General features: G+C 41.6%; 2 protein-coding genes across 5 annotated transcripts in view; both read left to right on the top strand.

Annotated features, from left to right (window-relative positions):
• Positions 1 to 2,214, top strand: part of USP45 (ubiquitin specific peptidase 45) — a 58,579-nt gene extending 56,365 nt beyond the window's left edge. For 3 of the 4 annotated variants that reach the window (XM_086631273.1, XM_086631274.1, XM_086631275.1), the window contains one exon: positions 709 to 2,214. In XM_086631273.1, coding sequence (XP_086487399.1) covers positions 709 to 842 — 134 coding nt within the window. In that variant the 3' untranslated portion in view covers positions 843 to 2,214. The remainder of the gene's footprint in view (positions 1 to 708) is intronic. The other variant, XM_086631276.1, reaches the window with a different exon arrangement.
• A 5,893-nt stretch (positions 2,215 to 8,107) lies between these two features.
• PNISR (PNN interacting serine and arginine rich protein) overlaps positions 8,108 to 22,292 on the top strand; it is a 31,966-nt gene continuing 17,781 nt past the window's right edge. Inside the window, 2 exon segments of the mRNA XM_086631277.1 lie at positions 8,108 to 8,213; positions 21,784 to 21,902. Coding sequence (XP_086487403.1) covers positions 21,815 to 21,902 — 88 coding nt within the window. The 5' untranslated portion in view covers positions 8,108 to 8,213; positions 21,784 to 21,814.

The raw sequence follows: 22,292 nt of genomic DNA on the forward strand, positions 1-22,292 counted from the left end.
TTCATGGAGGACACGAGGTTTGCTGTAGGGTTTCTGTTGGTATTTTGAGAACAGCACAGTAGTTCTTAGTAATATGTTTTGGATATGCAGAATGAAATAGGATTCCAGGATAGAATCTGTTAGTGAATGATTTGTAGAGGCAAAAATGTTGGGCTGTCAGAGTAAGGTAAATATATTTACTGTTTCCCTTCATGGTGGGAGTGAGAACCAAGCACTAGCCTGTCTAGAACCACTTTGACTTTGAAGCTTATTTCCCAGGAGGACAATTTTGTGTAATTTTTGAAACTGAAGTCTCCCTCAGTCTTATGCTTCCCTTGCAATGATGATTAGAACAGATTAGATCTTTTTGTGTTCTTAATTTCACACTGGTCAGCTTTTGAAATACGATCTTTTTCTATGTCAGAACTGGTTGTGTGCTAGTTTAACTTACTGTTAGAACTTGGTAAGCTCTGCTTGAAATGTCTTAGGCTTTTTGAAAAAATACGAAAAAAGCGACGGCAGTGTACATATGTAAGCACTGTCTTCCACCAGTTTCTCTTACAGTACTCTCTGACATGTAAATGTCAAACTACAAATACTGGACTGCATCTGAGTCATGAGTTGTTGTTGTGGGTTAGAAGCTTCTCTTGCTTTTTGAAACATCCACTGTATTTGTTTGATGATGACAGTGAAAGACAAGAAAGAACTTCTTTTGCTTTTGCATTTCAGGTTTAAAAGAAGCCATGGGAGCATCAGGAGGACAGTGGGTGTATGTTAGCGATGCCCATGTTCAGATGGTTCCAGAATCAAGAGTACTAAATGCACAAGCATATCTACTTTTCTATGAAAGATTATTACCATAATTCTCAACAGTTTAATTTAGAAAATGGTAGTGGTTATTTAGTTTATCTTATTTAAAGCTGCAGTGGTAAGAGTACCTGTAAATACCGTGCCTTTATCTTGTAGAGAATTTATCATATGTTGACTCTGAAGTTCAGTCAAGCTATTATAAATATCTGAATGGTTCTTTTAAAGTATGCACTTTGCCAAACATTTAAAATTCCTGGATTCATTAAAATACAGTACCATTAGAATGTAAGATGATGTCCTGTCCTACTGAGGTCTCTGGAAAGTTTGTTCTCTATTTTAATAAAGATAAGCTTACACCTGTAGTTCTAGAACAGTTGAGAATAAAAATTCCAGTAGCATTAAGTGCCTGGATTTGCTGGTGTACAGTAACAGTATAAAGTATTTCAGCTTTTTGTGATCTAGTCCAGATCCTTCCTGTCACTGGGTTGGATGTCAGCTGTTAAAATTTCTGCAAACAAGAACCTGTCAAATCGCGTCGCCTCCACATGTAGTAGCTGGAAAGCACAGTGCTTCCAGAAAGGAGTAACAACAGCTGTCTCTGGATAATGCTGCAGTGGGAATAGCTTGGGAAAATGTGGCTTCTACAAAGGGATAGTGAATCCTCAGATACCCAGTATCCTTTCAGCTGTCTCCAGCTGGCACTGGTATAGCAATGTACTCCTGTTTTAATATAAATATATACTCGGGTGTGCACATGTATATCCTCGGATACATATATACACACAGACGTCTGTGTGTGTATATATACGTGCACACCATAAATCCATCACTATATATTGTCATTTTACCTACTAGGAAAGAGAATTACAAATACTTCTGTATTTAGTAAATTTTCAATGTCATAATTATGACAATGTACAGCATATAAGCTTGTGTATGAACATGTATGGGGTTTGAGTGTAACTGGGTAATGCTGTTACTTTGGGTTCTAAACATGAATTTGTTTATCTGTTCCTGAATACTTTTCCCACAGGAGTAATAAACTATAAATTATTTTTGCACTGTGTGTGTGAGTTGGACAGTAAATGATGACTTCTGTGCTCTGATGCATGTCTGGACTCCCCTTTGTCATCAGTGGTGGACAGCACCTGACCTGGTGGCAGAACTTGTTTCTGTGTCCTGTTTGACTGCTCTGTTTTGAGTTGTTACTTCTGTTGGTAATTTCTCATTTCCAACCCAGGGAGTAATAGATACGTTTTAAGGTCAAAATCTGGTGACTGCTTTGAAGCTATGTGGTAATTCAGTTATTTAATAAGCAGTCACTTACACACAAATTACTTCCGTAACAGTCCCACCCTGCCCAACTTGCTCTTTGGTGGAGAAAAGACTATGTTTATTTCTGCTTTCTATTTTCATTTACAAAAATAGATTTTTGGTGAAAAAACATGCGGTCCCTATTACTGTCTCTACCGTGTGTTGTCACACCGACTTGCACGTCTTTCTTCTTCTCTGGTTCTGTGTCAGAGCTTCGTCCCACCTGCATTCACTCTTCTGCAGAAGGAAACACCAACGCTTGCCATAGTTGCATTTGCTCAGACTGCTGAGGTGTACTTTGTAGCCACATTACTTGCACATACTTGTGCAGGTGCTAAGGATTGTCATGACAGAGTGAGCCCTTGGTTGCACAGGGTTTTATTTTCCACAGGGAAACTCTGTTAACGTCAAAATTAGGCTATGCATTTTGACCAATGCAATCATTTTTTTTCCTCCACAGGTTAAAATTGTCTCAGTCTACCCCAAAGTAGTAAAACTCAGAGGAACCAAGCAGTTAATTTTAGCCATCTAAACACATCTTAACCGGAGTCTATGCTAAGAAAGAAACAAAGAAAAAAATGTGTAGACTAGAGTTGGTTAATATGTTAATTCTCTTTTACCTCCTTATTTTTCCATACCCATCATCCACCTACACACACCCTCCTCTTTGTATATACAGCTGGTCAAAACTCAAAATTAGTTCTAGGCAAGAATTGCAGCAAATACCAACCAAGTTTCACTTCTGTGACACAACCTTGCTAGGAGGCCACCGAGGAAATGCGTTCGATCCACCCGAAAGCAGACAGACTGAGCAGGTGGGGCCTGAAGTTCCCAGTTTGCTGACTTCTGTAAAATGACGAACTTAAAATACCTATATTTATCTCCTTTTTAGCACAGAACTACCTCCCTAGAGTACAAAACTAGTAGACAAACAGAACAAGGTTCTTAACACCTATTTTCTTGGTTTTAAAGCTATTTTCAGGAAACTCTTGAGGTGGTATTTGCTTCTCTTTAACACACTGTTTGGACCGCTAAAATCTTTCCAAGTGGACATACTGACCAGGATGCCATGAAAGATGCTGGCAGGATTATTTTCTCATTAACAGTCAGGGAACATTTCCTTGCTATTAAGGTATTTTATAGAACGTGGAGAGAAAAGGGTGTGAAAAAAAGAGCCAATGCCTTTATCTGAGATAGCCATCACCGTTGCTCCTGGATGAGGCTTCCTGAGTTGAAATAAAAAAGCAGCGCAAGCAGCAACTCCAGTAAGTTCAGAGTCAGGAACAGGTATGAAAATACTAGAGAAGGAAACATTCTGTAAAAATGAGGGCAACAGGAGAATTTATGGCTTTAGAATGAAGAACTGATGACTCTAGCGCAAGATGTCATACATAATTTTAGATGCAAGTCACACTTGGTGTGTCCTTCAAGACATAGGTTTTTTTTTTGTGGCAAAGTTCAACTCCAAAGCAAGTGATGGTACATAAATGTGCATAACGAAGACATGTTATGGTTCCTTATCAGGAGCTGCAAGAGAGGGTCAGAGTGTTCCAGGAAAACAGGGGTATACATCCCATATTTGCTGAAACTTTAAATGTGATTCTAGAGGCTGTTTGCAGCATCTAGGAACTCTCATTTCCTGATGAACGCACACTGTTGAAAAGCTGTAGGTTTTCAGAATTTAACTGAAAGGTTCCAAAGTTTAAGACTCTCCTTAAAATATGTTCTGTTACCAGCTCAAAAAAAATCTTTTCAGGCCTACAGCATCTACTCTTCATAGAACCACACCATACCTTGTTGTTTTTTTTTTTTTGGTGTTTTTTTTGGGGGTGGTATTTGGTTTTGGTTTTGTTTGTTTGTTTGGGTTTTTTTGTTGTGGTTTTTTTTTTTTTTTTTTTTCCACAGAAAGCACAGTAGCCTGCTTCTTCATTTGGAATTGCTTAGAAACATCTTTGTCCCACCCTTCTCTTGTCACAAGGGTTTTCATCAGCCTTGTCTGTTCTTTATGTTTTGGGGTCTCCATAAGCGTCTGTGTCAATGCCTTTTCTTTCATCCATCCTTAACCATAACATAACGTTTCCCAGTCTCGACATTTGTGTTCTGTGAACTAGCACAACTTTTAACAGAAGAGCTACTGTAACGACGGTCTTGCCTCTCCCTACCACCACACTGGCTCTACGTACAGATGGCAATACAGGAATCTGAAAAGCTGTGACTCCTGAGCAGCTCTTTGCTGACTAGTCGTAAGACAGTGCCTTTAAAACAATGAGAAAGAAAGCAAAGCAAATCGTTCCTTCAGTAAGTAAACCTAATTTATGAGAAGTACTTGATTTGCATATGGACAGCTGGAACCCCATACAAGAGCTTCCCCAGGGCAGAGGCATCAACGAAGATGGTTCTATCAGCTAAAGAGCGAGTCCAGACTATACAGTCTCCTCAGAAAGAACTTTGTTATCTTTGGTTTTATACACCATTTATGCTAAATATGGCAAAAAGTGACAGGGAGAATTATTACATTAACCTGTCTACACCAGTATATGTACAGACATCATGTTTGTCTGAGCCTGTTGTCCTAAGAGCGGGCTAAAATAGTGGTGAAGGAAAACCAAACCCAGAACCCCTCTGCCCAAAACGTACGCAACATCTTTGTTTAGAAAATGAAATCCATGCAGTCTGCCAAACCCTCCTCCCCTATTCCCATCTGCACTCCCTGTGTGTATCAATGAAGTGCTCTTGCTCACGATTTCAAGTGGTAGCAGGTGAGAGTGGTTTATAAATTCATTAAAAGGCTGAAATGTCTTAACTTTGCCATTTGCGTCTCTTTGGACTTCTTTTTTATTCTAACGCAAATGGAGAGACATGAAATTAATGCATCTATGCTCTCAAATTAACCCATTATAAAATTCTTATTTGAGCATATTAGTAACAAACTAAGCTTTGAAAGGAGTAATTTACTGAGGAGAAACTTTAAGATGTATTAAAATGGGGACAGAGAAAGCATTTGAATACAACTTTTATGTTAGCAAAAACTAGCAAATCCAAGTTTTTAATTAAAAAGTGACAGCATACTTCACAAAAGTTTACAGCAGCCCTGATTAAGCAAAACGTTGATATCCCTCAGTTTTTATCATCTAGAAGCTTTTCTGCTGTGCCCTGTACACGTTTATGTGTTTGTACAAAGATTTATATATCTGTGTGAAAGAGATGCCACTGATTTTCAGTAGAACCATTTCAGTTTGTTTATTTTAGAACAGATTATTTTTGCTTCTGTATCTATTTACTGTGTCTTAGGAAGTCATTCTGCCAGCTGTTTTAGCTGTTTGTACCTCTCCTGTTAGCGTATAAAGAAACTGCAGAAACACTGGGAAATTGATTATTCAAAATGATTCAAAATCTAATTTTTGTAAGCTGAGATTATAAAATATATTTTCAGCCAGAAGTCTGTTAGTGCAAGTCAAAACCCTTCCTGTGCAACAACGTTCTATATAAGTGAATTTATTTGTTACAATAAAACAATTGCAATGCACTGTAACTACTTTAAGACTACTTGGTATACATTCCATTTATATAAAGTTATAAATACTTCTGTCTTCATTGGTATTAATAGAAAAACTATTTTTTTAAGTGTCAAGAATGTTTCTTACATCTATTGCAGCGTCCAGTATTTTTCTAGTACAAAATATAAAGGTGTAGTACTGCTTTTAAAAGAAAACAGAACAGTATTTATTTGAGTAGGTTTATCACTGTAACACTTCCCTCATTGCTTTGCTAAGTTCGTTTTTTGGTTTTGAGCTGCGTAACCTGGGGATTGTTACAGTGAACTCTGTAATGAAACCACCACGCGTCAATGGCAGCCAGTCTCTGTTTGGCCATTTTACAAAGTTCTGATTCTACTGTCATTTATGCGGAGGGATAATCCTCAACACGTTCACATGTGCTTGCACTTACACAAAAGACATGCCAAGTAATCAGAAAAACTGTTGCTAAGTCCGAAATACTTGTGAGGAATAAATCAAGCATGTTAAAAGTTTCATCTTGTTTTCATTTGTTTACTTTCTTCATCTGTTGGAACTCATAGTCTAACTCTTTACTCTGCAGGTATTAAATAACAAATAATATTTTTAGAATTTTATTACAGTACTGATATATTGTACACACTATTTGTAGATTTCTAATTCCATTACTAAGTAAACAGGGCCTTAAGCACAAACTGTATTTAGAAACCAAAGTCTGATCAGTTTTCCAATCTATCCCACGTGCTTTCACAAGTTTCTCAGAATAAAGCTGGTATTTGTCTTCTATTCAGTTTGTCTCTGCATCTGTGAAATATATTATTTGACAAATGTATAAATAAAACATCCAGCTATTTGGAAAACTGTATCGTTTAAATATAAGCTGTATGTTGTGCAGTTGAGTTCACAAAGCTTCCATTTTTTCCCCCAACTAAGGAGGGAATATTTTTTCCTTTATCTTGTGTCACAAACTCAATGCACTTGGAAGAGCTACCCAGAGATGAGTCTATATCCTTCAATGCTTAAGCTACTCCGCTTGTTTCCCCTGCCTTACCATCTGTGGCATGGGTCATAGATGAAGAGACAGTTTGTTCCCTTTACAAGAACGGTTTCAGTAGTAGCTTAAAGCTTGCACATCCATCAAGTACCACTCCAGGGTTCCAGTGTCAATGGACACTGAACAGACTTAAAAGTTCCAGAACACTTCTGTCCATGGAAAGCATTCTCAGTTCAGCCATTCCTTGTGACACAAAAACGAAAAAGCCTAGAACACTTCAGTTAACAGAAATATGTAGCGTAAATGGCATCAACAAATCTTACAATGAAATCATTACATGAAGTAAAGCACAAGTTTCTTGAAGCTTTCCGTTTTCTATAGATTTGTAAAATTTTATTTATTGTTAGTCCAATTGGGTATTAATGTTACTTTATCCAATGGTCAAAGAGATTATAGATGGTTTAGGCATGTACATCAGATGACACTAAAGGAAGTGATCACAGTGGTAAGTCATGTGCTAGCTAATGAAAACTTCTGTTCTGCAGAAAGGAACGCAACCACCGAGTCCTGGCCTAGAGCATCCACCCCAGTGTTGATACAAGAAGAGCTATTTACCAAGGATGATTTTGGTTTATCCTCATACATTAGAATACGACGATAATTTCAACAAGGTAAATCTCATGATAGCTTAAAAGTTAATTTGGATATTCTGAATAAACTGCTTAAAGAATTGTCCTGCTCCACGAACGCTCCAGATGTGCATACGCTGACCTGACTTACTTAGAATGCCGACACCCTGCAGCTACGCAACATGTAAATCACTTGTATATTTCAATGCAGTATCATTGCCCAGAGTTATATCCACTTAACGAAGTAGCTTTATATACTTAATGTAAGCTCCACCCCCCGCACTGGAGCCTGTGATCCAGTTCTCTGGCTAGCAGTTACCTGTGGAGGCCACAGAGCTGATGGGCTTCCCATGGATCTCCTCACACTAACGCATACAGGCGGAAAGGGGAAGAATCCCGGTTGCTTCCCACCGCTCCCAGCTACGCTCCAGCCCCGCAGCCCGGCCGCGGGAGGCCTCCGGGGAGTTCTGCGCTGACAAGGTGATGTGGGCCGAGGGAGCGCCCTCCCGGCGGCACACGGCTGCCAGGCTGGGCCGCGCCGGTGCCTCTCAGCGGCGGTTCCTGGCGGGCGGCGGTGCCGGCCGGAGTCTCTCTCCCCTTGCAGGGGAGGCTGCCAAGAGCGCGGCCCCGCCTTCCTCCCCCGCGGCGGCTGCCATGGTGAGCGGCGAGCGACAGGAACTTGTGTGGCTGCCCACAGTAAAGATGGCGGCGACGGGGCGTTGCCCGCGGCCGGCCTCTTCCCGCCGAGGGATGGGGGAAAGGAGGTGCCGCCCGCCCGCCCTTAGCAAAGATGGTGGCGAGAGGCGTTCGAGCGTCCCAGGCAAGGGTCAGCACAGTGACGCGTTTTACTTCCGGGTGAGCGCCAGTAGGCGCCATATTGTCTTGTTCGTGAAGACGAGGAGCGAAAGAGAGGAGAAAGCGGCCGCGGAGCGGTAGTAGCGGCAACGGCTGCGGCGGGAGGCGGGGGAGAGTGTAAGTAGTGAGGCAGGCTGCGCTCGCCAGCGCTCCCGGGGGGCCGGCGGGTGTCGAGCTGACCCGATCTTCCCCCTTCGTTCCTCCTCCTCCCCTAGCCGGACCGGGAGGCGTTGGAGGGTGCCGCGCGCCGTGGCGGCAGCACCTCGCGGGGCGTGAGGAGCCGGCGGCGCCGCGCCGCGCTGCCCCGAGCGGAAACCGCCGGCCCGGACGAGAAGGGAAGACTCCAGCTCTTCGCCCTCCCCTGCCGCCCCGGGGGTCTGTGCGCATGCGCGGCGGCGGCGCGCGGAGACGAGGGGCGGCCGGCGCCGGGGAGCCCTCGGGACCCCGTCCGGCGCAGCGCGCATGCGCCGCCGCCCCTCGGGGTGGTGTGTGGGGGTGTCCCCGGTGGCCGCCGGCGACGGGTCCCGTTACCCGCCAGTGCGCATGTCCCGGGGCCGCGCGGGGGGCCCGGGGCCGCCCGGCGCCGCCGCTGCCGGGGGTGCAGCCGCCGTGGGCGCTGCCGGCCCTGCGGAGTGACCGGGAGAGGCCCCGGAGGCGCGCACGTAAGCAGGCCGGCGGGGGGAGCGCGCGGCTGGCCCCGGGCGCGCCGCAGGAGCGCGGGTGGTGGTGGCTCGGGAAGTAACGAACGCCCCTCGGTGCGCAGGGGGGGGATATCTACGTGTTTAGCCAGTAACCTGGTTAGGAGGCAACACCTGCACCAGCATTTGGTAGTCGGCTGTGTCAGCAGCCTGGCTCCTGCAGGTGAAATCTCTCCGTGGAATATTTGTGCTGTTTCATGGGTTTCGTGGCTATTCTCCTGAGTTTGTTCCACTGGAGGGCTCCAGAGAACTGAAGTTAACAATGTCATCGCAGGCAGTAGCGTCGGTGAGAGACCTGAACCTGGTTCAGTAGCTTGGCAAAGGCAGAGTGGTTCTAAATCGATCCTTAGACCGCATATTTGCAAGCCTTTTTGCAGTAAGCACTCATCCACACAGATTCTCGGTACTTTTTTAGACAATCCCACAAAGTTCAGTGGTGAACTAGACTTGGATGGGATGTGCTAGGCTTTGCAGTTAAGGGTGGGGCCACAAAAACGGTCAGTGGGCTGGAACATCTCTCCTCTGAAGAAAGTCTGAGAGAATTGGGGGGGTTACAGTGTGAAGAAGAGAAGGCTCCCAGGAGACTTTATTGCAGCCTTTCAGTATATAAAGGGGACTTATAGGAAAGCTGGAGAGAGACTCGTTACCAGGGCCTGTAGTAACAGGACAAGGGGCAGTGGTTTTAAACTGAAAGAGGATAGCTTTAGGCTGGACATAAGGAAGATATTTTTTATGATAAGGCTGGTGAGACCCTGGAACATGTTGCCCAGAGAAGTTGTGGATGCCCCATCCCTGGAAGTGTTTGAGGCCACGTTGGATGGGGCTTTGAGCAACAGCCACCTGCTCTAGTGAAAGATGTCCCTGGCCACGGCAGGGGGGGTTGGATTGGATGATCTTTGAAGGTCCCTTCCAACCCAAACTATTGGACGTTCTATGATGTGCTACTCCAGCTGAAACTTACCAAGTTTCTGAAACAAGAACTATATAGAGTGTTCAGCTACCTTGGTTGTACCAAGTCATACCTGTAAACGTTTGTGTGCAAACCATCTTTATTGAAAGATGTGGGACACAGGGAGCCAGGGATGCTCTAAAGGATTTGTTTTAAGGCAAAAGGTCAGCCACTTCTTAAAGATGAGGAATGGCAGTGTTCAAAGCATAAGGCATGTCTACCAGCAGACAATATTCAGGCATCATTTTACAAAGACAGGGTTACAAATAACAGTCCAGTCCAGCTGAATAGCTGTATCATGCATAGGAGTAAGAAACACTTTTCGAGTTCTTAGGTCAGGCCGCGCTGAGAGGTGGTTCCTCTTATGGAGGTGACAAATGCTGCGACTCCTCCTGCTCTTAGAACACAGAAGGAACTGGGAGCCTCATCTTTGTCCAGGGACAAGTCACTAGCGTTCCTACATTCAGTGACAAATGGGAAGACAATCTGCTGATTTTCAGTTTGTCTGGGGCAGCAGCAAGCCTTGTGTCATCTGTGCTATTATGCCATTACGAGACTTCCTGTCTTGTCTTTGTCACATGTGACATGCAGACTCTTGAGTTCTCCACGTTTGGGCTCAGAGATATTGCAGGGCTTAAGAGTCCTCAAATTTATCACAGTTCCACAAATTTTTAGTGGACAACTCTCCATGTGACCTATAGTGGTAGAAAGGAATCTTAACCATGTTTGATTTTTTTCAGTTAGGTGCAGGATTATGCAAAGATGTTAGGGAGACAGGAATGTCCAGTCTCCCTTCTTTTCGTGACTGAAGTACACGATGATCCTAAGTCTGCCTCTGGCAACAAATAATATTGTGGGTAGGTTTTATTAGATGTTCTTACTTTTATCGCTAGCTGATCTCTCTTCCTTAGGTGGTAAAACTGTATTTATCATTAAGGATAATATCTGCTTATGAGCAGCGAGGAGTAGTTGTTCACTTATTTAGCTACCGGTACTATTCATTTTTTGTACAGAGCGTGTTCATCAAGGAGGAAGTTGCAGATGGACAATTCACTTCAGGAAAAAAAAAAAGTTCTGTGTTACATGGCTAATTGAAAATCTAGCATCACATCTTCAGTGGAATGATTTGTGCAAAAAAAAAAAACAGATCAGTCTTTTTTTTCTCCCCCAAGCCCAATAGAATTTTGATTCAAACTACTTACATTACTGTGATGTTTCTGTGATTGTGAATGTTTTAGCAGTGGTTTTGGTGCTTTACAATAATCAAAGCATCTGTTTGTCTTTATATCTTAAAAATACAAAAGATAAATAAATAATATCTGTGTTGCCAGTCTGTTCCTTTGGTTCTTTAAAAGGGTTGTCTTCAGCTCAGTGGATATGTGGATTTAAGTTTAAAATAAGACCTTGGAAGCTATGCTGCTTGAATGACTCACTGAAGAAGTTTTCGTAGTACTTTTTTATTTTTATTTTGGCCTTTGTTCAGCCTACTTTGTCTTGGTAGCACTGTAAATATTAGTCAGACATGCTGACGTGTGAACCAGATTCTGGAAAACTTTGTAGATGCCGAAGAAGCTGTTTTCTTTGGTTCTTTTTCTGGTTCTGTGTTTTGGATCTTGTTAACACATTTGGAAAGCCTCTGTTCTTCAGTCTGCGAAAGAATAGTTCTGATGTTAAAAAATGCAGTGGAATGACTCAAGTTGACTTCCAGCATTCTAGTGATACACACTAGTAAATGGGCTGGAAGAATTTTACATGGTTTTTGACTGGACATCTTGCTAACAAATCCCAGCATGCACATGGGTGTAGCTTCTGGTTCTCAGGAAGAGAAAAGATGCATATTATCTGGGCATTAAATACCTGAAACAACTTAGAGTGATGCCCTAGGTGCTGTGGAGAAGTCTTTGGCCAACTAGAAGTGGGATGGGTGAAACAGAGTAGCAGTCAAGATAATTATTTTAACTTTTTTTTTTCTGATTTATTGCAAACTTAACTCACCGCATAAATGTTTCATTTTCTAATCAGCAGCTGATTATAATATAGTAGTAGACATGCGTTTGCCCAAATAAAATGGAAGCTGGTATGTTTTTGTCTGAGTGATGTTATGCTTCCGTTCTGACTCTGGGTGAATGTGCATCTGCAGCCCTTCTGTAGTAAATCCTAGACTTTGTTCCTACGCAGGTGCATAGGGTGCAGCGCTTTTCCATACTCCCAGATCTTTTCAGCTTCAGAGATGTTCTGATTTACCTGTGTCTCCCACATTAAGACCACCAGCTGATGATTCTTGTGATACCCTTTCTGCATTAAATTTTTCTTCGCGGTAGACAGGCTCCTCTGGGTGTGCAAGGCCATTTTTCCTTTGCATCTCTCTTTTCAGTCACACCGGTTGTGTACAAATTCGTACAGTAAAGTATTCTTTATTCCAGTGACACAGTCATGGAAGAAATGCTCAGTTTATGTTTCCTTCCAATCTGGAGTACATTGACATAGATAGATAATCTTAGGGTTTATACAATCCATGACCTTTTACTGACTTTAGACTCCAGCTCTGCTGGAGGTCTGTAATACCACGGATGAGCTGCTCTATGTAATTCCTTGGGAGAAACATGTGAATTGTTGGGGTTGTATCCCTGGAGTATTTATTCACTGGTCCTTCCAGCCTCATCAGTGATGTTATGCTCTCGTGACCCTGATGAAGCAATAGCACGGTGGGAGAAAGGCAGGAGGGAAACAGCTTTCAAGCAATGCTGTTCAGCTTGAACTCTTGGTGACATTGATCTGATTCCCATCTTTCTACTAACTGCTTTGCTCCAGGTGCTGTGAGTTTATGGTAGGATTTATCTTGTTAGCAACTAAACGGTTCCATAAAATTCATAATGAAAGTTCACCATAAACCTTCAGTCACTGTGCCAAAACTTCATGGAGTCCATATCAGCTACCTTGAATGAAAGGAAAAGACCTTACATTAGAACAAGATGCTCGCACAAAAGATCGGGAGATCAAGCTGTTGATTTCAAGAACCTCTGCTTCTGAGATGTCTCCATTTTCATCTAGGTCCATCTCTGGAGTCTAAGTCTGTATGGGACAGAGAAGCTCTGCCCACAGAGTATGTGGTGCTTTTGAGATCCTTCTCAAGGTGTGATGTGGATGCCTCCCTGCACCCCAGGAATTCCATAAAGAGTATCAGAGATTGATGTACCTTTGCTGCTTGTGTTGTCTTGAGCTCATGCCAAAAGATTTCCTAGCTAAGGACACTAATTATTTAATATTTAATTTGATTTTAAAACAGTACTTGCAATTGTCCTGGTTTCACAGGGATAGAATTACAGAATCAATAATCTGCTCAGAAAAGCTACATTTCTAAAGTAAGCTGCATTTTTGAGAAGACTGCAGCACCTGATTTGGTGAGAACAAGGTTTATAAGACACTTTGGTTTAGTTCGTAGCAAGCTGTGCTATGCAGGTATCCATAGTGATTAAAGACTTTACAACTTGTTTTTGCTAGTGACCCAGGTGTGCAAGAACCTGGGGGAGCGTGGCCAGGGTGATTGACACCTAAATAGGCAAGTGGGTATTCCATACCATGTAATGTCACACTCACTATAAATTGGAAAGTTTGTTGGGGACAGGCTCTCTTTGTCAATGGTCGCTGTCCCTGGAGGGTCTTGCCTGTCCTTCTGCTCCCGAGGCCTACTCTGTCTCTTCTGGGATTGTGGTTTGGGGATTTTCCTGCTCTGGAATCACCAGCCAGGAATGTGCTGGACGTTGGTCAAGGGTTGGTGAGCAATTGCACCATACATCACTTGTCTGTATATATAATTATTATTACTGTCATTGCTATTTTCTATTTTATTTTATTTTAAATATTGAATAGTTCATGTCTCAACCCATGAGTCTTCCTTCCTTTTCCTGATTCCCCTCCTTGAGTGGGTAGAGATCACTGGGTATTAGAACAGCTGGCTATTGTTTAGCCCTGGATATGGGCTAAATGTAGACAGCAGTTTATTACAAACCAGGACTCTTACCTCTTGGAGTCCTTCCCTTCAGGTACTCTAGTCAAAAAGTCATGACTGCAATGACAGGTTGTCTTTGAGGAGTTGGAACATCTGCTTTTTTTCCTAGATATCTGACTTGTGAGTGGAATATCAAAAAGAATGTGTTGTGTTTAAACCCTGGGGTCCAAAGACTAGCTGTGTAGGGCTTCTCAAAGTATGCATGATGGCCTGCAGTTTCCGCTTCTTTGTTTGTTTAGCTAATGGATACTTCTTTGCTAAAATGAAACGTCAGTTTGGAAGGCCTGTAAGACAAGATCTTTAGTCACCAGAACTTCTGCAGCTATGTATTAGAGCTCAGATTGCAAGTAAAACTTGTCAGGCCATATCACATCGCATACGGACCTGCCGTTCAGGAATGATGAGTAACATTATCAGAAAGGTGATGCAGCAGCCTCTCTTCTGCATCTGAAAGCACTTGATTATTTGTTCTGGTTCTGTAGGCTCCAGAATAATCTGTCGTTAGTCTGTCTACAAGGTTGAATAAACCAGACTGCCAGATTGTGTCCTGGAGATCTGGTCAATTGATGTTGATGTCCGATGCAGGAGTTCATAACCTTGATCTCTTCAGCGTATGACACAGCAGAAGGTGCCTGCTACTTTCCTTCTAGGGTCAGCCTGAGTCCTAGACTGTTTCCTTATTTCTTGGAGTTGAGGTAATCTTGCTTTTAACAAATATCCTATTTAATTTCATCTTCCAAAGAATATTTGTTTTCATTGCCAAGATACTTAATTCCTGTGAATTTCCTGGGACAAGCCACTCAGAATCTCCAGATCTCTTCTTCTGCAGCGGCTGTTGATGTGTAAGGTGTTCTGCATATTTCGGATGCCATGTAACGTTCATACTGGGGAGAAGCATATTGCCACAATGATGGGAGGTTCTTAGAAGGAGCAAGAATGAGTCTGCTGGATGTATTCATCTGGCCAACTAGGTATGGTTAGTTATCTTCCTGATGCTCTTCTGGAGCTGAGCTAACTTCTTAAGTCTCTGGGCTTCTTGTCTTGGACTATTTGCATGAATTCAAGCAATTCAGATTATCCATTAGCTCTATTACATTTTATTTAGGGGCAGATCTTGCTTATCTTTCCAGGGGAAATTTCTTGATGTTTTTCTGTTCTGCTGCAGCCAGCCTAATAAGGCATCAAAGGAAGATAGCATCTCCAGGATGACGAGTGGGCTTTGTCTTCTGACATTGACAGGTCTGAGCCTCACTCCCTAAGGCTGCTCCTCTCTATTGCTGAGAGATATGAGCATAGTTACCTCTTCACAAGCACTGTTGACCTGGATAGCAGATTTTATGAGCTTGCACTATGAAACTGCCGAGGTAGAGTTGTCCAAGGAATCTGAGCGAGTCTGTTAGAGCTCAAGTTCTGTTGGTGGCCCTGTCTAAAAAACAGGCCCATCTTTGACATCAGTGGGCAGCTATGAGGGCCTTCACCAAGCACTGTGCCGTTGGGAAGTCATCAGAGAACTGTCCTCTACTTGACAAGATGGCGTTCCCGTGAATGTGGAAGTCTGTAATTTGCTTCAAGGTAACTGTGTTTTGTGGGGAGTGCTGGGAGGAGTCTCCCAGAGTTAAAGGTGAGCATACAAATGTCACTTGAAACTCTGGTTACCGGTAAGTAGCTTCTAATTGTATACTTTTCAGTCTGTGTGGTGTGTCTGGACACATCATACAACCGTATCAAAAAATATCTTATTTTGTGGACAAATAAGCAGGTTGAAGGAGATGCTTTTTTTCCTAAAAGAACGAGTTAATGCTAAAGTGTAATCTGTAGCTGAGCTGCACGTCACAGTCGGCGAGAGGAGTGGAAAAGTGCCTTTTAAAATACCTGCTCTTGCTCTGTCTTAACCTAGCTTTTTGTTGGGTAAAATACTGAACTATAGTAGAGAGTTTGACACCGACTTTAAATTTTTCTGGATGCTCTTGGCTCTCAGTGGCGGGTATCTGCTGGGGATCAAGGTAAGTCTGATCTGTGCCACTATGTCAGCTTTTATTGCTAGCAGGGGAGCTTTCACCAGCAATCCTCTCAAAGGTGGCACGTTTTTGTACCACTAATTTGCCATAATAAAACTTCAGCAGGTCTTGTCTTTGAGTAAAGTTCCAGTAGGTTTGGCCTTTGCATAGGAATCCGTGTGGATTTTGTTGTTGTTGTTTTTTTTTTTTTTTAAACAGAACATATTTCAGAACATGTCTGCTCTTAACAACTCTGGCAAAATTTTGAGATATTGCATGAACTTTTCGTAATCTGTTAGGTACATACAACTGAAATTAAATGTGAATTGATGGGGTGTTTTTCCCATGTGATTGTATTTCTGTATAAAACAAAAAGAATCCTGAATTGGCTTCTGTTTCTTCATTGGTAAACAGATTTTCAGTAGATTCAGGTTCCTGTTCTGTGATCCGGCATCAGGGAACGGCTCTTGAAGCACCAATAAATGTTCTTTTGTTTATTGATGTTTGCTAGAGAGAGAGAAAGCAGAAAGACTATATCCAATTGAATTGGAGCGTACAACAGCTAAGTAAAAGAACCTTAACCCATCACCATAAGGGAGGGTAGTATCTGCATTTTCCTTTGCAAGTAGGTACCTGTAAAATGGATCCATTCTTTGAACCTATTTGCTTTTCAAAACCTGTTGTACACACTGATGACATCAGAACTAAAGTGACTTAATGACTTCTCAGTTATTGTACCCCTCTGTTAGTACGTGAGTGTCTTGCTAGTGTTTGACTTTAGTAGGTTTTAGCCAGTATTCGTCTTCCCCTGGCTTTCAGTGGAAAATAAAGTTTGTTTCAGTGTGATTATGGTTGCTCTACTGTGCATTTGGCCTTGTGTCACTAGTGGGAAGTAGGCTTAGAGCTGTCCATTGTGTTAGGTGAAGGCTCTTTCCTTCTGGTGATCCTGTTTTGGGAACTTTTGTAAGAAATTAAAACTTGCTTATAATTAATGTGGCAGCATCCTAAGTTAGTTTTGACAATGCAGATTTTAGTTAGGTGGGAGAGAACTTCGTTTCTCTTTTTTCCATTATTACTACTTGATGTGTCTCAGGAAAACAATGTTTGCTTCTTGTCAGATACATTAGTACAAGAGGTTTCAGCTGTTTCAAGCCTTTATGTTACAGATTTGTTGGGAGAGAGGCATTGTTTTTTGGTTTTGAATGAATCCCTTGCAGTAAAGCTAAAATTACTGAGAACAGGCTACGTTTTCTTCATTGTGTTTTGTGAGTTCTTTTAGAAGAGCTTTGTGCCCTTTCCAGTTTATGGCACCAAGATTCAAAAGTGTTGTTTTGGTAACTTTCATATCTGTTTTTTATTTTTGACATCTTTAAAATAGCACCACTAGCAAAGCAAAATGTCAGTGATGTCTGATGGGAAGATACTGAGATTCTGTTGAAAAGTTCTTTTATACTCTTCTCAGTAATGTTTCACAAGTATTCTACAAAGTTTCATTACTTTTCTGTAAAAAAGAGTAACATCAAATAGCCTGCATGTATGTAATTTAATAGATGTGTCTGTATATAAGATATATTTAGTTATCTTCTAGAATGCAATAACTTGAAGAGCTAAAGCCATTTTTTTGCCTCTGAAATGTAAAAGCAGATGAAACCATTAACCACTGCAATGCTTAGCAAAACAATTTGTGAAGTCAATAAACCACCTTTAAATGCCTGTAGCCTCCCTATGTAAATCAGAAAATTTTGCATCAAGTACGTTTTTCATGTTTACCTTATACCAGTTAGTGAAAACTTGGAAAAAGAGCAGGAAACCAAGTGGAGAGCAAAAAAGCAGGGGAGTCTGTTTCTCAGAAAGTGGTGACTTGCTGTTTCAGGTCACTGTGTAAATGGAGGCCTTAGAACAAATCTGTTCTGTTCACTGGCTGTGAGTACTGCATATTAAAATACATCATTTAATTTTCAATACTAAAAGAATTAGAATGCATGTGGTCGTCTCTTTTAGCCAGTATATCATAAAGTTAGTTTTATAAACATTTTAAGATGCTAATTTTGTTCCTTCCATATCAGATTCCTGTTTCTGTCCAGAAAATAGCACAACAGAGAAGATGAGTTGAAATAAATAGAAAATTAGAAATAGTTATGGCCAATTTTCACATGATATTTGAAAAAGGGTTTTTGCATGTACAGTTGCATAAAGGAAGTGATGTAATTCCTTAAGTATTTGCATAGTTATTCTTCTGATTAGTAAAGAAAGTTTTTACACTGTGTTTGGTAATAAATCTGTGTACTTGAAAGCCAGCAGGTTTTGTAGTTGCCAACCTATGAAAATCAACATTTCTTCAGGAAAACAGTGAAAGTACTAATGCAATACAGCATTAAAAGCTTTCACATACAGTTCACAAACTAAAATTAGCAGTTTCAAATGACAGTGATTTTAAATCAGTCTGCATAAAGTCAATTAACCAAATGTTGAAGTTCTTCAAGGTTTTACACAGTTGTTGCTGTCTTGTCATACTGTTGTGCATCAAAATAGAAATTGGCTCCATGTCTTGACCTCTTGCTTTGCTCTTCCCCGCCTGATTTCTCTCCTCAAAATAGCAATACTGAGGTGAAATAATCTCTCTGGGGAAAGTGGAAGACTCTAGGCCATATTATATTGCAGAGTGATGGAGAAGCAGCCATGTATGCTAACAACTAAAACCCATCTGGGTTTTTTACTCTGGCCCTGAAGCCAGCTGGCACTGCGTGAAATTCTCTGACCTTCCAAACCAGAATGGACACGTCCTAACTGCCCCCTGGGTCCCAGGTCCACGCTGACTCCTGGAACGTGCTTGGAAGCAGCCTGGAGGAGGGCTAGGTGGCCTGGGTCAGTGCTGCTCTCAATGGGGAGATGGTGGAGTCCTTCGGCACCGCTTCCCTTAGGAGGACCGGCTTGGCCTCAGTATAGGAGGGCCTGATAACTTGCCGAGTGGGAAGCCAGGGGAGGAATGAATGCTGCTGCTGCTGCCTAAAGTCACTGCCTGTCTTCTGTGTCTCTGGGTCACCTGTTCAGATGTCAATTGATATAGCTGCAGAATAATGTCTCCCTCACAAAAAAAGTTGAATTGATTTCTTAGAACACCTTGTAAAATAGCGAGGTAGTTGCTATCTCGGGGAAAGGTTATACAGAGGAGATCTGGAGGGGTTTGTTGCCTTAGACCTTACGCTCCAAACTAGCGGTTCAGTTTGTCCATAGTGAGGATCAAGGCCTGAGAATAAAGGAAAAAAAGGCTAGAATACTAAACATGCCTTTCAGTGCAGAATCCATGAGAAACAGAGAACTGATAAGCATTTTAACAGGTACAAAAGTTTATTACAAGCTAACTGTGTTAGCTGAAATGTGTAAAAAAAATCCGGAATGTCCAAGATTTAAGGACAGAGATATAGCCAGTCTAATAAAAATAAATCTAATCTGATCCAATCAAGTAAAAACTGTGTGTAGGAGGTTTCAATTCAGTTGGATTTGTAGAGGTGCTTTTAATACTGTTACGCTCCCATAAGAGAAATTATTTCTTTAACTGTTTGAAAATTTGGGGTTGGTTTGGTTTTTTTTTTTTGCATTCAGTTATATGCAAACCTGCCTCTTACATTATCGGTGAAACAATTTAATCTTCTAAAGCTTTTGTTGAGCTTATTTTAGTGAAATTTCACAAACTTTTCCCAAGGTATTGTGTATTTAAGTTAAAAAGTACTACCAGAATTACTGAAATACACTTTTATTATTGCCAACTTGATTTAACAGCTGGAAACAAAGAGAGTGGCACCATGAGGCTTTGAAGGCTAGTGGTTATCTTGAACCACAGTTGTTACAACTTTGTTTTAAAATGTAAGTAAGTTTATTTTCACAGTTGAAAGAATTTGGATTCTGGATGGAAAGATGAACTGAGGGGAGGAAGAAACAGTTACTTTTTTTCTTACTTTAGGGTGAAAATAGTATATGAGGTTACTTCTTCATACTCAGTGTATGAAATATGTGTATATGAATACTCAGCTAAGTGTGGCAGGGCTAGCTTAAATGTTGTGTTAAGTGCATTATTAGCCACTCTTACACTCAACTGGTGTAAGAAAGTTAACTTCCTAGGTACAGATCAAAACGTAAATCAAAACAAAACAAAAACCCCAAACAAAAAAACCCCATAAAACCCAAACAAACCAAAAAAGGACACTGTCTTCACGTACTAAAGATTTGAATATCGTAAAGATATCATTGAAATGGAAAAAAGCCCATACTTAATTTGACAAGAAAAGAGAGTGAAAATAGTAAAGTAGGTTTTGCTCAATACTCCCCCCTTTTCCCAAAGTTTATCTGGTCTTGTTTAAAGCCCCCCCGAAAAAGGCATTTGCAACTGAATTTTTCTGAGCCATACGCGTGTAATCTTTTTACTGGCTTGAGTGTAAGTGGTCTCAAAACAAAGGTGGTCTACAGTTTTTCAGATTAAAAATGAAGTTTGACGGAAGTATGCAAAATATCAGCCCGCATTCGTCTCTGCATGACCCAGCACCCCACGATGTTATGTACAGGATTTTTTGTTGTGCGTTTTTGTAGCGTGATGCTCTCTTCCTATGCAGTTGTGCAGTTATCTGTGTGAATGTGTAAGCACTAAGGGCGAGATCCCTTTGCAAGCAGGATCCACTCTAATTGCTCTTCTGCCGAAAGCTGGCTCTGTCTGTGGGGCTGCGTGCGTCCTGCTCAGCAATCAGGGTTGGGGTTGTGTTCCTGGCTGGCCACCCGAGCGGCACCGGCTGCTTTCAGCTAGTTTCCTCCAAAGTGGACAGGCTGTATTCATCTATTCTGTATCGCACTTGGCTGTGAGCCACGACTGGGTCTCGTCCGCTGCTCCTCTGACCTCAGGGAATGAATTTTTCTCTGTTTCTTTTTAGCTTTGGAGTGTTTGAAACAGCCTACACGGGTGATGTTTTTATAGCGTGATATAAGATTGTATGTTGAACAGGGTGGGGATATATTCACTGAAAGTGGAAAGCCTGTTGAGAAGTCATTAACAGACTGGGTAGGACAGAGGGAGTCAGACTCAGTGCCACCTTACCCATACTGGTATTTGGGAACAGTTCCTGGAATGAAGTGTTCCCGAAACTCTGCCCAGGCTTTGTCTTCAGAAAAGCCGTTTGGAGCAGTGTAGGTGTCTGCTCTCTGGTCCTCCCCGTGTAGCGGGTTGGGTGTGCGCAGGAGGTGACTGGCAGGAACCAGTGTGCCGTTACAGGCCTACCTACCTGGTAGACTGCTGAGCCTCATCACATTCTTGCACAGCTGGTCCTGGAGCTTCACTTAGCCGGTTGTGGAGCTCCCGTGCCATCAGGTCCTCAGGCTGCTGCTGCCTGCTCAGTGAGGATATACAACACGGCACCAAAAATGTTTATCCTGATTTGAAGGGACCGTGTGGTAAATGTGCAGTTATGCAGTGATTATTTTTTTCTTTCTTTTCTTCTTTATCAGATTTGAAGGCATTTGTTATTTAGAAATTATAATGAGCCTGTACAATGCATAAAACGCATGTGGACACTGTCTGGTTCCCCTGCGGTTTCTCCAGTGCAATTGTTAATGATGTGTTTTACCATTCAGTGACTTTCCTTTCTCTTGCTTAACAGCCTTGCATGACACTTGTGTAGAAAAATACACTTCTCTTCCCTAAGAAACAGGCAAGGATATAATTTAAGTAATGTCATTTGAATTTTGACTTACTTTAAATTGCGTTTATTGTCAGATGAGTTTTTGTCTTACAAATTTGTCATGTCTCTCCTTGAACGTCATTTTGTAGTTAATTTCCTTGCGAAAATGCAGAGAAAGCATACTAGTCTTCTGAAATCTCACAGTAATATTTTCAGATATTACCCTAAAGGATGAACCATTTCCTCCAGCTTAAATAAGCCAGCATTGCTTCAGCTTGCTTTGCAAGGCTTAACTGTATCTGCAGTTATGTAAGTTTCAGTTATGTGATATTTCATGGGCATCTATTTAAACATACAACTATTATTTTTAGTTGAAATATAGACTATATAAAGACTTAAAAGATGTGGGATCAAGGTGGACAACCTTGGCAGCAATGGCCTTTGAACCAACAGCAGTGGATGCAGTCATTTCAGCACCAGCAAGATCCGAGTAAGTATATAGAAAGCTTTGTGGATTAAATTTTTTTTTTAACCTATAGTCATTTGAATTTTTGAGTCTTTGTTACAGAGCATGACTGTTAGTTGCTTTTTTGTAGATGCTCTCAAGATAATACATTTATGATGATTTTCTGAACAACTAGAAAAAATAGAAAAAAAAGAAATAAATGAAACAATAGAACATAATTGACCACAAATCGTATGTGGGGTGACAACAATTCAAAGTGTCAAGAGAAATGCAGAAATGAATAAAGAGAGTGGAGGAGTGTATTTAATACTGGGGCAGAGTGATCAGGGACGCTGGTTTTACATTGCTTTCTGTGACTTCAATTTCCGTAACTTCACTAGAGAGATTTCCTGACTTGAGCAAAAGACATACTGA

Source organism: Tauraco erythrolophus, chromosome 2, assembly GCF_009769465.1.
Source record: "Tauraco erythrolophus isolate bTauEry1 chromosome 2, bTauEry1.pri, whole genome shotgun sequence".
Classification (NCBI taxonomy): domain Eukaryota; kingdom Metazoa; phylum Chordata; class Aves; order Musophagiformes; family Musophagidae; genus Tauraco; species Tauraco erythrolophus.